The 17397-nt window shown below is 46.8% G+C and overlaps 1 protein-coding gene across 1 annotated transcript in view; it reads right to left on the bottom strand.

Moving 5' to 3' along the window:
- KIF26B (kinesin family member 26B) overlaps positions 1 to 17397 on the bottom strand; it is a 508250-nt gene that overhangs the window by 84210 nt on the left and 406643 nt on the right. The window contains exons 6-8 of the mRNA XM_068986463.1: positions 7764 to 7970; positions 2776 to 2869; positions 1303 to 1565 (exon numbers count right to left, since the gene is read on the bottom strand). Coding sequence (XP_068842564.1) covers positions 1303 to 1565; positions 2776 to 2869; positions 7764 to 7970 — 564 coding nt within the window. The remainder of the gene's footprint in view (positions 1 to 1302; positions 1566 to 2775; positions 2870 to 7763; positions 7971 to 17397) is intronic.

Consider the following 17397-nt stretch of genomic DNA (forward strand, 5'->3'; position numbering starts at 1 on the left):
CCAATTTTAGTCAGACATGGTACAGACCTTTGGGCATTGCTGAGAACTAACCAGGCAATCACAAGTGACAGTCAGCAGAAACATCCAAGAGGGCTTCCTGGAAGGAGTGACATCTAGCCAATACACCCAAATAAGGAGCTAGCCAGATGAAGAGCAAGAGGAGAGGAGCAGGCACTGTTCCACGCACAGGGAACAGAATTTGCAAAGGCCCAGGGTAAGAGGGAGGATGGTGGATGCGTTAGAGTCTTGCTCCTGAGAGTGCGGTCAGTCACTGGGAGGCTTGTTAGAAATGCATGATCAGGGGCCCAATCCCAGGCCTTCAGAACCAGAATCTGCATTTTAACGAGATCCTCAGGGATTCTTATGTACATTAAAGTTTGAGAGTCACTGCTTTCTGAGGTGATCTAAATGTAATTTAAGAAGAGCGGCAAGGAGGGAAGTGGGAATAGGTGATCCTGGAAGGTCACGTAAGGCTGTGTGAATCACGAGGATGCATAATGGAAGTAGGAGGATCTGAGATGCTTTAAGCAGGGCAAGAACATGGACAGGTATGAGTAGATGGGGGTAACAGAGGGTACCTTCACCTGAGAAAATAATCCCACTTGAGATGAGATAGGTATTATACTTATCAAAATGAACACATCTAAAATGCAGGCATCTGATAAAACTAGAAACTAAAGCCTACTGCTAGAGACTGAAAGAAGTGATTCTTCTGGGTGTGAACCAGAGACCTCCCAGGTCATTCCTGCATCTATCATCAAACAGCGAGGTAGAAACACTTTCAACAGGCAAGACATCCTGAAGAGGCCAACTGGAACTTCTCTTGGCTTAGCAATTATATCATGGTTCTAATTAGAAAGTGGTTATTAGTTTTTCCTACAGCACCACTAATCCGGCTGTAAACCAGTGCCAGAAACACAGTTTATAGAGCCATAAACAGTCCCAGTAATGGCTGGAGCTATTTGTGCAAAGCAGTAAATATTTCGGCTTGTTGTTAAACAAAAGAAAGATTGTACTTTTTTTGGGGGGGAAAGGGGCGAAAAGAAAAGTGAATTCAATTCCCCCCGACTGCTACAACAATTGTGGTTCCTGCTCATTGTCAATTAGATTCAAGGTACAAATATTTAGGTTGGGCAAGCAGCTGGTCCTGCAGCTGCAGGCCATAAAGTTCCAGTCCACTTTAAAGTAAACACTTGCAAGCCTTCCCAGTTTACATGTTGAGTGAGTCACGAGGTGAAGTGCCCCAGCCGCTGAGGTAGGGATGAGCCACCCGGAGCCGACCAAGCCCCCGGAAGCAATCACCTGCGTGCCACAGATGGGGTCCTCGCACAGGTACACGCCTGGGGACTGGCCGTCCTGCAGGCTGCCCGTGGCCACCTCCGACAGCAGGTCCCGAAGGTTCTCTTCTTTACCCCACACCTCCACGGCTGAGATCCGCACCGAGAAACGTGCTCCCGTCTTTTCTTTCCGTTCGTTGATCAGCTTGAAGAGCCAAGAGATGGCACAGGGGATGATGCCCAGATTTTGCATGGAGTCGTCTTTGCCAATCATGGTGTAGGACTTTCCTGGGAGGGCAAGGGAAGAAAGAACAGCAGCTTGAGTGTCTGGACATCATTCTGCAATCTCAGGAATAGATGCAAGGATGCAGGAGAAAGGCCTGGGGAGTGGGGAATGGGAAGAAAGGAAATGAAAAGGTGAAAAGTATTCAACAACAACAACAACAACAACAAAAATGTGACAGCAACAACAAAGAAGACATTTCCAAGTACTATTGATGGAAGGGCTATAATAAAGAATGTGAGAACCCAGACTGATGTCAAGGTTAAATCACAACTGACCTCGAGGAAGATCCCACAACATTACAAGCTATCCAGTTTCCGCACTGTTTTCCTCATGGTGCAAAGGCTAGAGGTGTTTCATCACTGTTACGGGTCTTTTTATCACACCCCACAGATTCACTCCACATGCTTACACTTTGTATCCTTTCTCAAGTTAAATGTTGGGTATACTTTTATAGCATGAGCAAATTCCCTTTAAAATCTGGACCACTGCTTTGATCAGAGATCAAGAAGTGGTAGTGAGATGAAATGGGCTTTCCATCCTGGCCTAGAACTGGCTCCATTATAGCAAAGTTGCTGCTGGGAGCTCTGCTCAGGGCCATGTTTTGGAACGCCCCAAATTACTAACTTATCAAGCACGCCAGATAAGACCTGGTGAGCAGAGGGCCATAGGTCAGGATTAAGAAGGCACTTCAGGAGGATTCAGTCATTAGGCCCTCACAGAGCTGTGGGGAGGCCTCCTTTCCCAGGTGCTTCAGCACAGGTGGGTTCTCGACCGCTGGGTGGTGGGAAGTAGGGGTGCTTCCAGACTGATCCCCCCAGACAGGGTCTAATGGGGTTTAGGCTTTGCTTGGTGGCTGCTCCTCTGGCTTTATGTAGAATCCAAGAGGAAAGGGGGGCCCTCTCTGCTCCCCAACAACCCCTGCTCAGGAAATGTAATTTTCTTGCTGGCTTTCTGGGCATGACCCTGACCCAGACCAACTGGGAACAACCCCGTTACTCTTTGTTCATCTTCCGGACTTTAAAGCTTTACTAGATGACTGGGAATCCACTTAGGATAAACATCTACATTTCAGAAGCAGAAACAGTTATTCATGATTATTCAGTTCAGCACTGCAGGAAAACACCTTCCCCTTCATCTGAGGACAATACAGAAAAAAGGATGAAGTAATAGGGACTCCAGCAAGCAGCATGAAGAAGCGAAGTTCTCACTGACCCAGCTTGGCGTGGCCGAAACAGAACACACAGCCATCTGCCCCATTGACCACAGACTGGATCACTTCTGCCACGGTTCCAGCACACACTTCCGCCTGGCAGACACAAGAGGAGACACAAGCTGTGAGTGGACCATTAACAATGGAAACTGGTGCCTGCTTTCCTCGGGCTCAGGGTCACAAAGCCTTGGCATTTTCAGATGGGTCAGCTCTAATGGAGTCCTGGAGGTTCTCAGAACCCTTCATACTTCCCAGTCCCTTGCAAGCCTGAAAGTTACACTCATTACATGCAAACCAACCTTCTGCTAATCATATATTTCAGTTGCTGTCTCTGCAGACGAGGCAGGAACAGGCTGGAATGGGAATCCAGGGTGCCTTCACGGACCTTACACCCTTCTCTGATTTACCATTCTGGCATCCTTGTACAAATATTTAAATTTTCCATTCACCCTCTGCTAACTAGATCCTTCCTTCCTTTCACACACACATGTGCGTGCACATGTGCGCATGCGTTTATGAAATAGATTAGGCTTTATTAGAGAGTAAAAGGTGATGTGCCATTTCAGGAAAAAGTGACCTTGAGATACATTATAGTTCTAATACAAGCAGGAGGTTAATGATGGATGTCTGCTTTGTCTTCCTAACTCCCTCCTCTTTCTCCATCTCCATCCTTCCCTTTTCAAAACCAGCTTTTTCTTTCTTTCTCTATCGATACACTCAACATATACACTATTAATCACCATCGGTCAGTATATTACAGTGGGTTTTCTTCAGCCTGTTATATGTCTCATCTCCAGTGTGACTATGAAATCTTTAGACAGAGGCCAGGCTCTTGGTGACATTTGGTATTTCCCCATTAACACCCAATAATACAGTGCTCTGCAAATGATAAGAAAGTACATTTAATGAACTGATTTGGGGATCTGGGAAATCCCTCTGGTTGGCATCCAAGGCTTCCACAGCAGCGAGAGGGCCAATCACTCGCCATGTGCTGCAACTTCTTTTCTGCCTCAGTATCGTGGCAGATCTGGAAGCAGTCGGAGGACGTGCAAACTGATAGCTCCACGGGCATCAGAGCAATGTGCCTCCTAGTGGGAATCTGAGAACTGCAGCCTCGGCAATGAATGCAGTTATTCACCTCCAGGTTGCAGCAACACAATGAACCTAAGTGTTCAAAAATCAATTTTCTCCCCTGAACTGAAACGGAAAAACCACACTCCCAACAGTTGTCAACTGTTCTGGTGGTCACCTCGGCAGCTCTGCTGGGGGCTCCCACTCAACGAAGGCGGTAGCTGGACAAGGCTGCGGTGGGGACCACAGGCTCTGTCTCACCCCCAGAGCCTAAGCAATGAGAGCCCAGTGCCAAACCCTGAGATGGAGGCAGTGGAAACTTGATGGAATTTGCTAACGTGCCTCTGCAGGACTGGGAGAAGTTATCAACAAATGAATCCTGCCTTCCTTGGATATGAAGTGAGATGGAATCTAGGAGGTGGAGAGCCCACCTAGAGCCATACATAAAATAAACCATATTAGGTTCAAGGTCAGCAAAGAGAAAGATGCTTGAATGTGAGCCAAATCCACACACATCCCTGACTCCCCTGTCCAAAGGCCCGAGGTCAGAGAGATACAGGAGCGGCCTCACAGGGCACAGGGTGGGCGGGCAGGTGTCCCCATGCAGAATTCCTGCCCAGTGTTCACTGAGAAGAGAATGCTCAGCAACATGTCCATCTGGTGTTTGTTAGGAGCTGACCGTGGTCCCTGGAGGCCCTTTGCTGTCTTTCCCCTTGAACCAAGAGAGGCAGGAGCCTTCCCGAGCAGACTCTGTGGGCAGGGCTGGGCTCCCCATGGGCAGGCCTCAGTTCTCCCACCCACCCTTCCTGGTGATGACAGAATGTTTGCGTTCCCCTTCCTCCATCCAAGTTCATATGCTGAATGTTCAGTGTGATGGTATTTGAAAGTGGAGCCTTTGGGAGGTGATAAGTCATGAGGGTGGAGTCCTTGTGGATGGGATTAGCGCTCTTACAAAAGAGGCCCCAGAGAACTCTCCTGCTCATCCCACAATGTAAGGATGTATGGAGAAGACAGCTGTCTATGAATCAAGAAGCACCCCTCACCACACACTGAAACTGCCAGCTCCTTGATCGTGGACTTCCAACCTTCAGAACTGTAAGAAATAAATTTCTGTTGCCTATAAGAAACCCAGTTTGTGCTGTTTCATTAAGAGGGTGCAAATGGACTAAGACACCTCCCAAAAGCTGGACCCAGCAGAGCTCTGCCCCAGCAATGGGCAGCTGATGACTGCCAAGCCCACTTGAGGGTACTGAGGGTAGCTTATAAGGAGGAGCAAGGGCTGCTCTAAGCACTGCTGAGCTTCAGGAATCTGATGTCCTTAGAGACCCAGTGAAAGCAAAGCTCATGACTGCTTCGGGCCACTGTGGTGGCTGCTGCTTCACAGGACAACCACAAGGGCCTGAGGGCAGAGGCCCCTTTGGCACACTTTCCTGCTTTCCCATTTGAGAGGCTCAAAGGGTGTTCCCTCAAAGGGGCCGAGGCTGGCCATGCCAGCAGCCTGATATCACTGCTAACAATGACAAGAGAATAGTAAAAATAGCATTGATTGGACACTCACTACGTCCAGGCTCTGCTCTAAGCACCTCATGTGTATCCACGCAGTGAATCACAGCAACCGCATGAGGCATATTTCGATCTTGTTTTCATTTTATGGTTGAGCACACTGAGGCCCAGAGAGGTGAAGTGACTTGCCCAAGGACACACTGCTAGTAAACAGTGGATAAACTGGCAAGAGGACAAAGATACAACACCATACTGAGCAGGACACAGATTGTTTCTTAGGAAGAATCCAGGATGGATGTCCACCCAGGAAAGGGTCTATGAATGAGAGACTGAGTTTTTGAGTCTCAGTTTCCTTATCTGTAATGTGAAAACAGCAATAACTCCCTTTCCAATACCACTGGATTCCAAGAAGAGTCCAAGTGGGTTAATGTACATGAAACTTCTTGAAAACTGCAAATTTATTAATTTATAGAACTGTCATTTACTATATTAGAACCGTAGCAAAATCAAAGCATTTTGAAGTGGCTGCAACTGTCAGAGTGAGCACACGAGCCCTGGAACCAAGTGCAAAATGTAAGCAAAGACTAGCAATAAAGATGGCTCCCTTTTCCGGAATAAATCTAAAACTCATTAATAGGCCACACTTAATTTAGGGTTTGCTTTGGAATTCTTATGACTTAGGGAGATCTGCTTTTGAAAAGTTTTAGCTTAATTAAATTATTTGTGGGTCATTTATTAGACCCAATGTCAGGTTTAGATTAGTGAGCCCATTGGGTGGTAGAATACACACAAAAAATGTAACGAAGAGAGAAACTATAGAACTTATTCATAAAGTACTTCATCTTTTCATAGTAAAACTCTTTGGGGAAACCACATGCTCGGCTTGTTAATGAATGGAGCCTATAATATGTGCTAAGTGCCAATGGTGTAATATACGTGCCCATGTGAATATCACTACTTCCTACATTCAGATGCCACATGGAGGAAATTAACAGGAGCTGCAAATGGCAGCCATCAGCACCCTGTCTTCAGGTTCTGCTCTAGGCTATTAGTTACCTGATTGTACATTGTTTTGAATAAATCTTGGGAAGTGCTAGAAATTTATCAGGAAGCTGCAGGTGTCTGATGCCAGAGTGCAGGCAAAGTAGGCCACTGTACACCTATAACCTGGGTTACAGATGTCTGCTACAAGATCCATTGCACCAATTCATGGCAGATGAATCGCACCAGATGGTGTAAGTGGATCTTCTAGTACACCTGTTCTTACTGGGATGGGTTCCAGGAGCTTTGGTTAAGGAATCTTGGCATCGTAGGCCCCCAAGAAGCCTCCAAATTATACTCATAACTGAACAACAAAAATGGCCACAATTCTCCATCGCTCTCTGTGTGTTTCCCCCTTGCAATGTGACTCTGCAGCTCCTCCAATCAAGAGGCAGAGCCTCTTCCCACCCCTCAAGTTTTGACCAATCAAATTCAGCAAAAGGGACGATGTGTCAGTTCTGAGCTTAAGACCGCAAGAGGCCTGCAAGCTTGGATCCTGTCACTGCCATGACAGCAAGCCCAGGATAGCCTGCAGGTTGATAAGAGACAACATGGAAGACAGACCAAGTGAGCTGCCCAATGCCACTCTGGACCAGCCTAAAGCTGGCCAATCCTCAAACATGTGATAACATCCAGCCGAGATCAATGGAGTTCTTGACCCAAACCAAAGTTGATCACTGATGCACAGGTGTGCCAAGCTGGGTGTAAAGGAATGCTCAGCTGACCCACAGATTCATGAGTGATAATAAATTATTCCTGTTTTAATCCACTAGGTTTAGAGCAGTTTGTAATGCAGCAAGAGTTATCCCTAGCCTGACCCAGGCCACAGGACTGCATGACAGCCTCAATTTCTCTGCCTAACACTCCAGGTCCTCACTAGGACTACCCTCTATGGAGCTGGAGAGCCCTGCCTAATTCTAACCCAGCTCCTTGAAACACCTTTTCTCTTCTTATAGGTTCACACCCAGAAGCCCAGGCAGAGACACGTCCCTGGTGGTCCACTGCAGATGCCCAGGCAGAAGTGGGGTCCCAATGGACCAGTTGCCAGCACCTTGATGCAGCTGTTCCTGAAGCTTCAAATTCGGCCCGCTCCCTTCCTGCTCCTGTTTGCCATCCACTGATTGGCTCACTCTTCCTTCTCTCCAAGAGTATGTTCTGCTGAAATCCTGGCACAGCCTGCCCAAGGTGTGACACCAACCATTCAAAAGGACTGAACTAGTCAATGGAACTCAAACTGACTTGGAAACGTTGCTGTGTGGACGCTGGAACTGACCCAGCAGACTGCTCTGGAAGGCAGCTCTTGGGTCCTAGTGAAGAATTACAGATTCTTGAAACTAATCAATATGGCCTGAACCTGAGGAGGGGTTATACCCACCTGAGAAGCATCTTGTGGGAAAACCGCATCAAAGGCAAACATCTTAGGAGGAACTTGGTTCCCTCTCTTTTGGAAGGCATTTAGACCTCCACACGTCAGGGGGTCATACAAGGTGATTTGCTTCTTCCGTGGGTCCACCTTTAAGAAAGAGCTGGATTCTGAGGTATCGCGAGCCAGCGTGGAACAGATGCGAAGCATGACTTTCACCTGTAAAGAAACAAAGGCAGGAAATGACAGGCATTAAGACACTTGGATACTTTATGATGGAGTATTTTTACGTCCGTTGGAGACACAAGTGTATATGGCAGTGTGGAATCATCTCATGTCAAATTATGAAAAAATGCACAATGAATTAGCAACATAATCCTCAGTAGGTCATGGGAAAACTGACTTATTTATAATTACCAGGTAGAATATTTTGATACGTCCGTTACTTTATTACAGAACTGGCACATCATGCTCTTTATCTTCCTATTAATATAAATAGAAAGTTAACTGTACCCAGGTGGCCCAATTACTTAGATGAAAAGGTAATCTGGACTGCCATGCTTTGGGGGCTAGTGTAGTTCTCTCGAAGCTCACAGATCAATAAACCCTGGACATAAAAGTTAGCTCCGTAATTTACTCCTTGCCTCTTGCACATCAGGACTCTTAGAGACAAAAACCCACAGTTATTAGTGTCATCATTAGAGGACTGTGAAAATGGCTTGTTTCTAATGACCAGCATTTGAAATGTGTTCTAAGGGGCAAAAGTGATAAAAGATTTGTTTGAAACATGTTATTTGAGATCCCATTAAGTGAGTGCATAGAAATGGTCATTTCAGGGGATGAAAGCACATCTCCGCGGGAAACAGGAGACAGCACCCCCTTTAACCTGCCTCTTAAGTCAACGAACGTGGACATTTCTAGTGCTCAATCCAGCCCAGCCCCATCCCAGGGCTGAGCAGGGCACTTGTGAGAATGGACTGCTTGCCCTGGACTCTTTGAGTTGAGTAGAAGTCGAGCTGAAGCCTCATGCACAGTTCTGGAGGCTCAAGTTCTGAGAAAATGGCAGCATTTGCTCCCTTACCAGCTCTTTGTTACCATGGAGCTAGTTCAGTCCAAACGTGTGAGCATCTAACCTAGGAGCCAGGCACTGGGGCTGCAAAGACCATAATACGGTCTTCTTTGCAAAGACTAGCAGGGCAGACAGACCCGAAGGGAGGGGATTTTTTTTAATACAAGGAGGCAAATTCTGATGTTATGAATAGGGTTACTTTTATTATTTAAATTTATATATTTATTTAATTGGCCATGCTGTGTGGAATGTGGGATCTTCATCCCCCGACCAGGGATCAAACCCACGCCCCCCACATTGGCTTTGTTGCCATTGGAAGCTGACAGTCTTAACCACTGGATCACCAGGGAAGTCACACATAGGGGTATTTTTGAACTCCTCTCTACATCATGCCCTCTTCATCTAATCAACATACAGGCCTGATGAAATGTCAATCATCAATTTTGGGGAAAAGGACTGTAAAATTTTACATCAAAGATTTCAAGCATACGGAAATGCTCAGAGAATACTCTCCACTGTGCCTAGCGAGTGAGGTCACCCTCCTGCTTATCTCAGCCTGTCTGCTGAGGCATAGGGACTCATCTGCAGGGGGCAAAGCTGAAATGTCAGGAAATCCTAGGGCACTGGACTCATTGGATGTTCCGCATCCTGTCCTGGCTGGCTTGTTCTTATCACTTAAGAATAGTTCTCTAGTGCAGATCCAGAGGCTGTGGTCATAGTGGAAGAGGGCAAGGTTGGGATGAAGCTGACCTCTCACAGGCAGGTCTCTGTTCTCCCACTGAGGTCATATAATTTTGCTGCTCTTGTTGCTCAGTCACGAAGCTGACTCTTTGCAACCCCAGGACTGCAGCAAGCCAGGCTCCTCTGTTCTCCACGATGTCCCAGAGTTTGCTCAGATTCATGTCCATTGAGTCGGTGATGCTACCTAACCCTCTCATCATCTGCCACCCTCTTCTTCTTTTGCCTTCAGTCTTTCCCAGCATCAGGGTCTTTTCCAATGAGTCACCCGAGCACTGAAGATTGAGCACTTTCAAATTGTGATGCTGGAGAAGACTCTTGAGCATCCCTTGGACAGCAAGGAGATTAAACCAGTCAATCCTAAAGGTAATCAACCCTGAATATTCATTGGAAGGACTGATGCTGAAGCTCCAATGCTTTGCTACGTGATGGGAAGAGCCAACTCACTGGGAGGTCAAGTAATGGTACCTGCCTTTTGCTGAGGGTCTATGGTATGCTAAGGCTGTGCTATTACTAATGGTATTGTACTTTACCCTCTCAATAGGCCTGTGCACAGGTGGACTTGTCCAGATTTTATAGATGAGAAAACAGATGTTACAGAACTTGCGGGTGGTACAGCTGGGCTCTGATCCCACCTCTGTCTGACTCCAAAACCCTGAAAAGTATCCAATCCATACTTTTTCCATTATGCCAACTACTGCCTCCCATACACAGTCAAACTTCTCAGAGCCTCAGTTTTCTCATCTGTATATTAGGAACAACAATGCCTATCTCATGGGATCGCTGTGAGAATGAACTGACATGTGAAGTACTGAGCACAGAGTAGGGGCCTGATTCCTGTTTCTCCTCCTCCTTCCTCTTTTCCCCCTCCTCCTCCCCCATCTTCTGCCTCCCTTCCCCCTCCGGCCTGTACTTGCCTCTCTCTGAATCACGATATTCTAGCGTTTTCCAATCACAGTGTGATTGATAAGGTTTTAGAACACTTTGCCCTGGACTCAGACAGGATGCCATGGGGGAATCACTGCAGATGGAGCTGGGTATGAAGTGCTGGGACTTACAAGGCTCCCATCAGTACAACACCGTCTAGTCTCATACATAGTCACCGCGTATATGACAATAACCATCACGTCTGTCTACCTTTCATTCTGGCAATTTTCTTGTTCACCATGAATGTCTCCAATATTCTTTCAGTTCCACTCATGTCTATACACAGCAGGTGTGCTAAGAGCATGTATTCAAATTGCAACTTTGGGTAGGTGCCTGGGGCCTCTGGGCTTTCTGTCAGACAGCCTCCTAGCCCAGCCCCTGAACGCTACAAGTCAGGGATGATGCAAGCCCAGGCAGAACTGATGGAGTCACATGGCCCACTGCTTTTCTATTTCACAATTTCACATGCAATTTCTGGGTAACTAGAGGTGCTGAATGTAAAATATAAGCTAAGCCAGGCAAGGGCCCACAAGGAGAAGCAGGAGAGAAGGGACTGGATCGGCGAGTCATTTGTTCAGGGGGAAGGCTTCTGAATCTTAGTGAAGTTCCAGGCCTGTGGTTCGATTTTCCCAGACAAGCTGCAGATCTCAGCCACTGGTCTGACCAAGGAGATCCACAGCTCTTTAAAAACCTACTGAATTCTGGGCTGAAGTAAATGCCACCTTCCATTCTCTTCTTTGCAATTCATTTAAATAAATGGATATATATTTTTTTCACCCTTAAAGGAAGGAAATTGGGTTTCTCTGCTTCATTTCTTTGTGTCATTATTCCTTGAGCCCAGCACTCCACTTCCTACTAATCCTCTGTAATTAAAGTGCTAAGGAGATACCACTTGTGATCAAGAAAGTCCCCTAACTTCTTGCCAGGAGTTTGTGCTTTTGTGGCAAATACTGGTAGGTTCTTGGCAACATCTCTGACAACCCTCCTCGCCACTGCCTTGGGAAGAGGGTCCCCACAGCTGTCGCCATGCACAGCCTTCTCCCCAGCTCTCAGGGTCGAGGGGACTATTTTGGGCCCAGCAACTGAGGATCTAGAAAGGCCCAGAGTAGGGAAATGCCAGCCTGTGCCCTGACTCCCTGAGAGGAGCTGAGCACCTCACCTACCAAAGCGCTCCCTGGTAGAGACTCCACTTTGCCTCATTCATTGGAGTTTCCAGTGGCTGGTGCAGGACAGGTGTTGCTCCCAACAGCAGGTATCTTGCTGTCCTGCTCATTAATCATTCCAGGGCCTCCTCCTGGATGGCCTGGCGGGACTAATGAAGAGGCGGGTTTGTGAGACTCACAGAGCCTCGACCCTGAGCTGGACAGACTCTCTGTCAATGTGAAGCAGCGCTGACTGCCTCAGCCTTCTGGGGAGCCCACGACAGGCAGCCCCACGGGGCTCACTGCTCCACCCATGTGATCACCCAGACCCCCGCCTTTACCGAGGCTGAGGACCAGGAAGGTTCCTCACCGCCTGTGTCTCCGCCCACAAGCTGTCTGGTCACAGGTTCTCCTCAGACTATATGGCTTAGGAGGGCTGGGGGCCAACTTGACCTTTCAAAGGGTCCCTCATCGGTCAGAGAAACACTGCAGCCATGGTGAGGTGGTGGGGTGTGGAGAGGACACAGCAGTCCTTCACAGGTGTGTCTTTGTCTCAGGTCCTTTGTGGAGCCTCACAATGAAGCCTCTGGAGCAACACACGTGTGACAGGGATCAGTCCCTGGCTGGTGCAATGAGAGTGTGCTGGCAAGGATAAATAGTTTTCCCTACAAGGTTAGAAACGGAAGAGTAAATTCACCACCACCATCTTTCAGTCACGTTCTATTTCTGTATTTTGGTTCTTTATCCTGGTGTCTAAGTTCACAGAGTTTTAAGAATCTGCTCAATAGAAGCTGGTCATGGTGACATCAGATCAACCGAACCATGAACACCGGGTGGCATCATTTCTGTCTCAATTCCAGCAGTTCAGAATGATCTTCACCTTCCGCATATATTCTTAAGTTTCTAAAACACATCTGGAAATGGTTCTCCGAGGCATGCAGAGTCACATAAGACGGGTGCATCAGAACCCACCAACCAGAAGCATGGTGGGGCGAGAAGAGCTGGTGAGACCATCAGAGGGGATTCTAGACCCCAAGGAGCCATCTCCTGAGACAGAACCTCCAAACTGCAGAGCCGGGAGCACTGACAACTCCAGCTCAGGGTCGGTTTCCATCCCACTGAGGCATGCAGTGACACTAGGGAGGACTCTGATGAATGTAAGCCATGGAAATATCCACCTTGCCATCACTCATGGGCGACTTTCTCAGCTCAGATGAGACAGAGAGAGGCCTGGACCAGAGAGTGAGCTGACATCCAGCCCCGCCTGATCGAGCCAATGGGCAGGCAGGAAGCACTGCTGGGCTGCCCGCAGCACACCAGGAAGCCTTGCCTGGTTTCTGTGTATGTCTGGATGGGATTCGGCTCTTGAGGAAAAAACACAGGAGAATAACAACAGGCTCTATCATACCTGAAGTACTTCTCCATTCTTACAGGTTCTAGGTGTGATGGGCACTGACTGCAGTGAACCAGGAGCCAGGGGACTGGGTTCTTAGGCAAACATCACCACCAGGTGCAGCTGTTCATCTAAGGTGCGATGGGGGTGGGTGTGGGAGGGGGGCTTGGCTTCCTTACCCCTAATGTGGGCTCGTTGCATCACCTCCCTTGCAGAACAGGCATGAAGAGATTAAAAAAAAAAAAAGACATACTCTAGAATGACATACAAATGTGAAATATCACTCTTTGAAGAAAAAAAGGAATGGATTTGCATGCTTCAAACTAACTAGTACAAAATAGACTTTCTGCATCAAATTAATGGCATTAGAAGCCCTTCTCCTAGGCTTAATTTTAAAAATTAAAGCAAAAACTTATTTAATGAACACACACAATGACAAGAGAGACAAGAATAAAATATCCTCCTTCTTCTTCTGCCTCAAATTAAATTAAGGCATATACAGTCTGCTTATGTCTTCTGTAAAGGTGAGTAATCTGTGTAAAATTGGATCTGAGGCTCTAAAAGCTAAATGAGCTATTTCTCTTATTTTATCCTTTCTTTTCTGTCTTGATCACACAAGATAATATGCTCACAGTGTCTACTTATGGTACATTAGCCACTTCAGGGAAATTCTCCAGCCATTCTAAGTGAGATGATTGAAGAGACAGGCACCTTAAACAGTATATATTTCTCAAAGTGTATTCTTCTCAACACACTCACTTTTCTGATCTACCAAGAAATCGAGCAATCTTCCATATTCTTCTATGCTTTGGACATTCTGTCAAATCTATTATAAAAGATTTTGATGAAGCACCAATTTCTAAAACACACTGCAAGGTATTAAGGGTGTGATTTTCCAGCCATTATTTAAAGAATGCTTTCCTACTTAGATGGAGAAGGAAATGGCAACCCACTCCAGTATTTTTGCCTAGAGAATCCCATGAACAGAGGGGCCTGGTGGGCTACAGTCCATGGGGTCGCAAAGAGTTGGACACGACTGAGCGACTAACACCCATTTCCTACTTAGAGCCTAATGTAAGATTCTCTTGCTAATCCACCACTGGCACAGTGAAACCCACAAGGATGACTTTCCTTTCCGCTTTTGAGTTACCAAATGTGCCTGATAGGAGAGAGGGGAAAAGATGTTTTGTAAAGAAGCAAATTAAAATTGGGTTTTAGAACAGAAGAAGGTTTAGACATTTTTCTGATAAAATTTCTAGAAATATCTGAAATTACCTTTTCAAAAAAAATAATTAGTTAATTATTTTGGGCTGCTCTGGGTCCTTGCTGCTGTGTGCGGTGAGTGGGGGCTACTCGTTTTTGCAGCGCACAGGCGCCTCATTTCGTGGGCTTCTCCTGTTGTGGGGCACAGGCTACAGGGCCAGCAGGCTTCAGTAGTGGTGCTGCACAGGCTTAGCTGCCCTGCGGCCTGTGGGATCTTCTCAGACCAGGGATCAAACCCATGTCCCCTGCGTTGGCAGGCAGATTCTTAACCACTGGACCATCACAGAAGTCCCTCCACGAGTTTCTAAGGAGACCATGGAATCATATGCCAAATAGTAATAACCTTGGAGGTCTCAAATAACTCTGATGCTAGGATGTCCAGGGAGAACCAAACAGGTTCCCTGCATTTACAGACGGGGCTTTCAAACATTAGGTTACCAAGTCATTATTCCATCTGCACATAGTTCCTGTTTACAGAATCACAGAGTCACATTGAAGCTCATGACCAGGCAGTCCCTGGGATCAGGGTCCCTCACACCAACTAGCAGGCTGGGAAAAGCTTGGCCAGGCTTCAAGGAAGGAGACGGGCATGTTTCAGGGGCTGGTCTGTTGCAAGGATAGTGACTCTGACAGCCACCTGTTAGCAAAGGCTCCATCTCTTAGCTCAGTGGTAGGATACTTATTTGAAATGGATGAGCTGTTTAGACATACATCCTAAGACACAGGTATTCTCAGGTCTAAGGAAAGCGGGATGTGGAATGTTCTCTCCAACATTCAGAATGCTCACTGTCTGCAGGTCCTCTCTCTGACCACATGGAGCATAGCCCGGCACTTGGCAGCAGAAGCTCTGGAGACCCAGTGCCTGGGTTTGAGTTCTAGTTGTACCTTTTACTAGTGCATATCTGTGGACGAGGCTTCACCTTCTGAAAGCCACATCTAGAAAGATCATGAACTCTGAAGTCAGAATGTCCTGGCTTCTACAAGCTGTGTGACTATCAACATATTTTAATAGTTTCCTCATGAATAAAATGGAGATAATAATCCCAGTCTAGAGGGCTTTACAAGATTATGAAGCAAAAAATCATGCTAAGTGGGATTCCCAGATGGCACTAGTAATAAAGGACCTGCCTGCCAATGCAGAAGATGTAAGAGGTGTGGGTTCCATCCCTGGGATGGGAAGGTCCCCTGGAGGAGGGCATGGCAACCCAATCTAGTATTCTTGCCAGGAGAATCCCAGTACAGAGGAGTCTGGCAAGCTACAGTCCATAGGGTTGCAAAGAGTTGGACACGACTGAAGTGACTTAGCATGCACGCACATGCTAAGTACTGAGCACAAAGTAGGTCTTCAATAAATAATAGTGACCATCCCACTGAACCCTCCTCATGACACTGCTGTACGAGCGGGTGTTCTAGAAGCAGATGATTTCTGCTCTCCCTATAAACACCTTAGACCTTAGATTCAGGAGATCTAGTCACTAGACTCTTAATAGTTTTTACCTGTAGGAGAGATCTAAAGAGAGAGAATGTTACATCTACATACAGTACAGAACTCCATGCTTATCCAAGGCTGCCAAATCTGCACAGATGCTAGGTTAGCTCATGCCTTCCAACTGCCACCCACTCTCTCTGTTGCCTGATTTTTTATAAATCCTGCGTAAGTGACAATTGGAGATTTTTCTGAATACTGAGCAGGAAAACCATCGTAGTTAGTCACCAGAAGGTGACTGTGGTTATTTTATCTTTGGAAATACCCATTCAACAGATAAAACACAGCTTGGAAGACATTTTCGAGAAAAGCAATAGTGAAAGTGAAAGTCTCTCAGTCGTGTCTGACTCTTTGAGACCCCATGGACTTAGTTCATGGAATTCTCCAGGCCAGAATACTGGAGTGGGTAGCCTTTCCCTTCTCCAGGGGGTCTTCCCAACCCAGGGATCGAATCCAGGTCTCCCACATTGCAGGCAGATTCTTTACCTGCTGAGCCACAAGGGAGCCCAAGAATACTGGAGTGGGTGGCCTATCCCTTTTCCAGTGGATTTTCCCGACCCAGGAATAGAACCAGGGTTGCCTGCATTGCAGGCGGATTCTTTACCAATGGAGCTAAAGCAGTAGTGGGAACTCCTTAAATTAGAATTCTTTCAAGGGGACTCTGTTTGGATTTGGGAACTTATTGGGGTTCCCTGGTGGCTTAGATGGTAAAGAATCCGCCTGCAGTGCAGGAGACCCGGGTTCAATCCCTGGGTCAGGAAGATCCCCTGGAGAAGGGAATGGCAACCCACTCCAACATTCTTGCCTGGAGAATTCCATGGACAGAGGAGCCTGGCAGGCAATAGTCCATAGGGTCGCAAAGAAGTCAGACACGACTGAGTGACTCTCACTATTTGTAAAAGGCCCATTTACTGCTCAAGCTCACTCATGGGTTCTGACTGGAGAGGTAACTAATAGATCTGTCTTTAAATAGTGAACATTCAAGAAATGCTGTGTCTGCTGGTTCTGGCTGTCATCAAAGATGCTGTTCAGCTTGGCCACCAACAGGGCCAAGGGAAAGCTGTTTTTCTTTTCTGCAGCCCAGTTTATCATAAATATGAAGACTTCAGCTTGCTAACCTGACACTTGATTTAGTGTCTTCTGTACCTCACTGCTGGATTCTCCTTGGTCCCAGGAATTTCAATATCCCACTGTTTCTGGCCTTTGACCTAGATAAATAAACACCCGAACTCTGAAAATAAGTCAAGTGACCCTGTTAGGGGACTGTCCAGAAATACTAGCTACCAGGCCCACCATGGAATTTAGTAGAGCACCACAATAAACAGTGTAGTTCTCTAAATCAAAAAGGCAACAGCCACGATCATCTAATAATTAGCTGTGTATTTCTCTGGTATTCATCACTTCCATCCATTTTCTTTATAAAACTGTCAGCTAGGAACCCTGTCCAGCTGCTCCCAAGTTCTATTAAATATGTGCATCTCTCATGGATTGATCATTTTGTTCCTGGCAACACCTCATATGAATGAGGCCTGGGCAGCATTAGCCCGAGTTCTCAGTGCTTCCTGGGGCCAGATGTTAGGTAAGCCAGTATAGAACCCCCTCATGCTCAGCACTGAGGTTTTTCTAGG

This window comes from Capricornis sumatraensis, chromosome 14 (genome assembly GCF_032405125.1).
Source record: "Capricornis sumatraensis isolate serow.1 chromosome 14, serow.2, whole genome shotgun sequence".
Taxonomy (NCBI): Eukaryota; Metazoa; Chordata; class Mammalia; order Artiodactyla; family Bovidae; genus Capricornis; species Capricornis sumatraensis.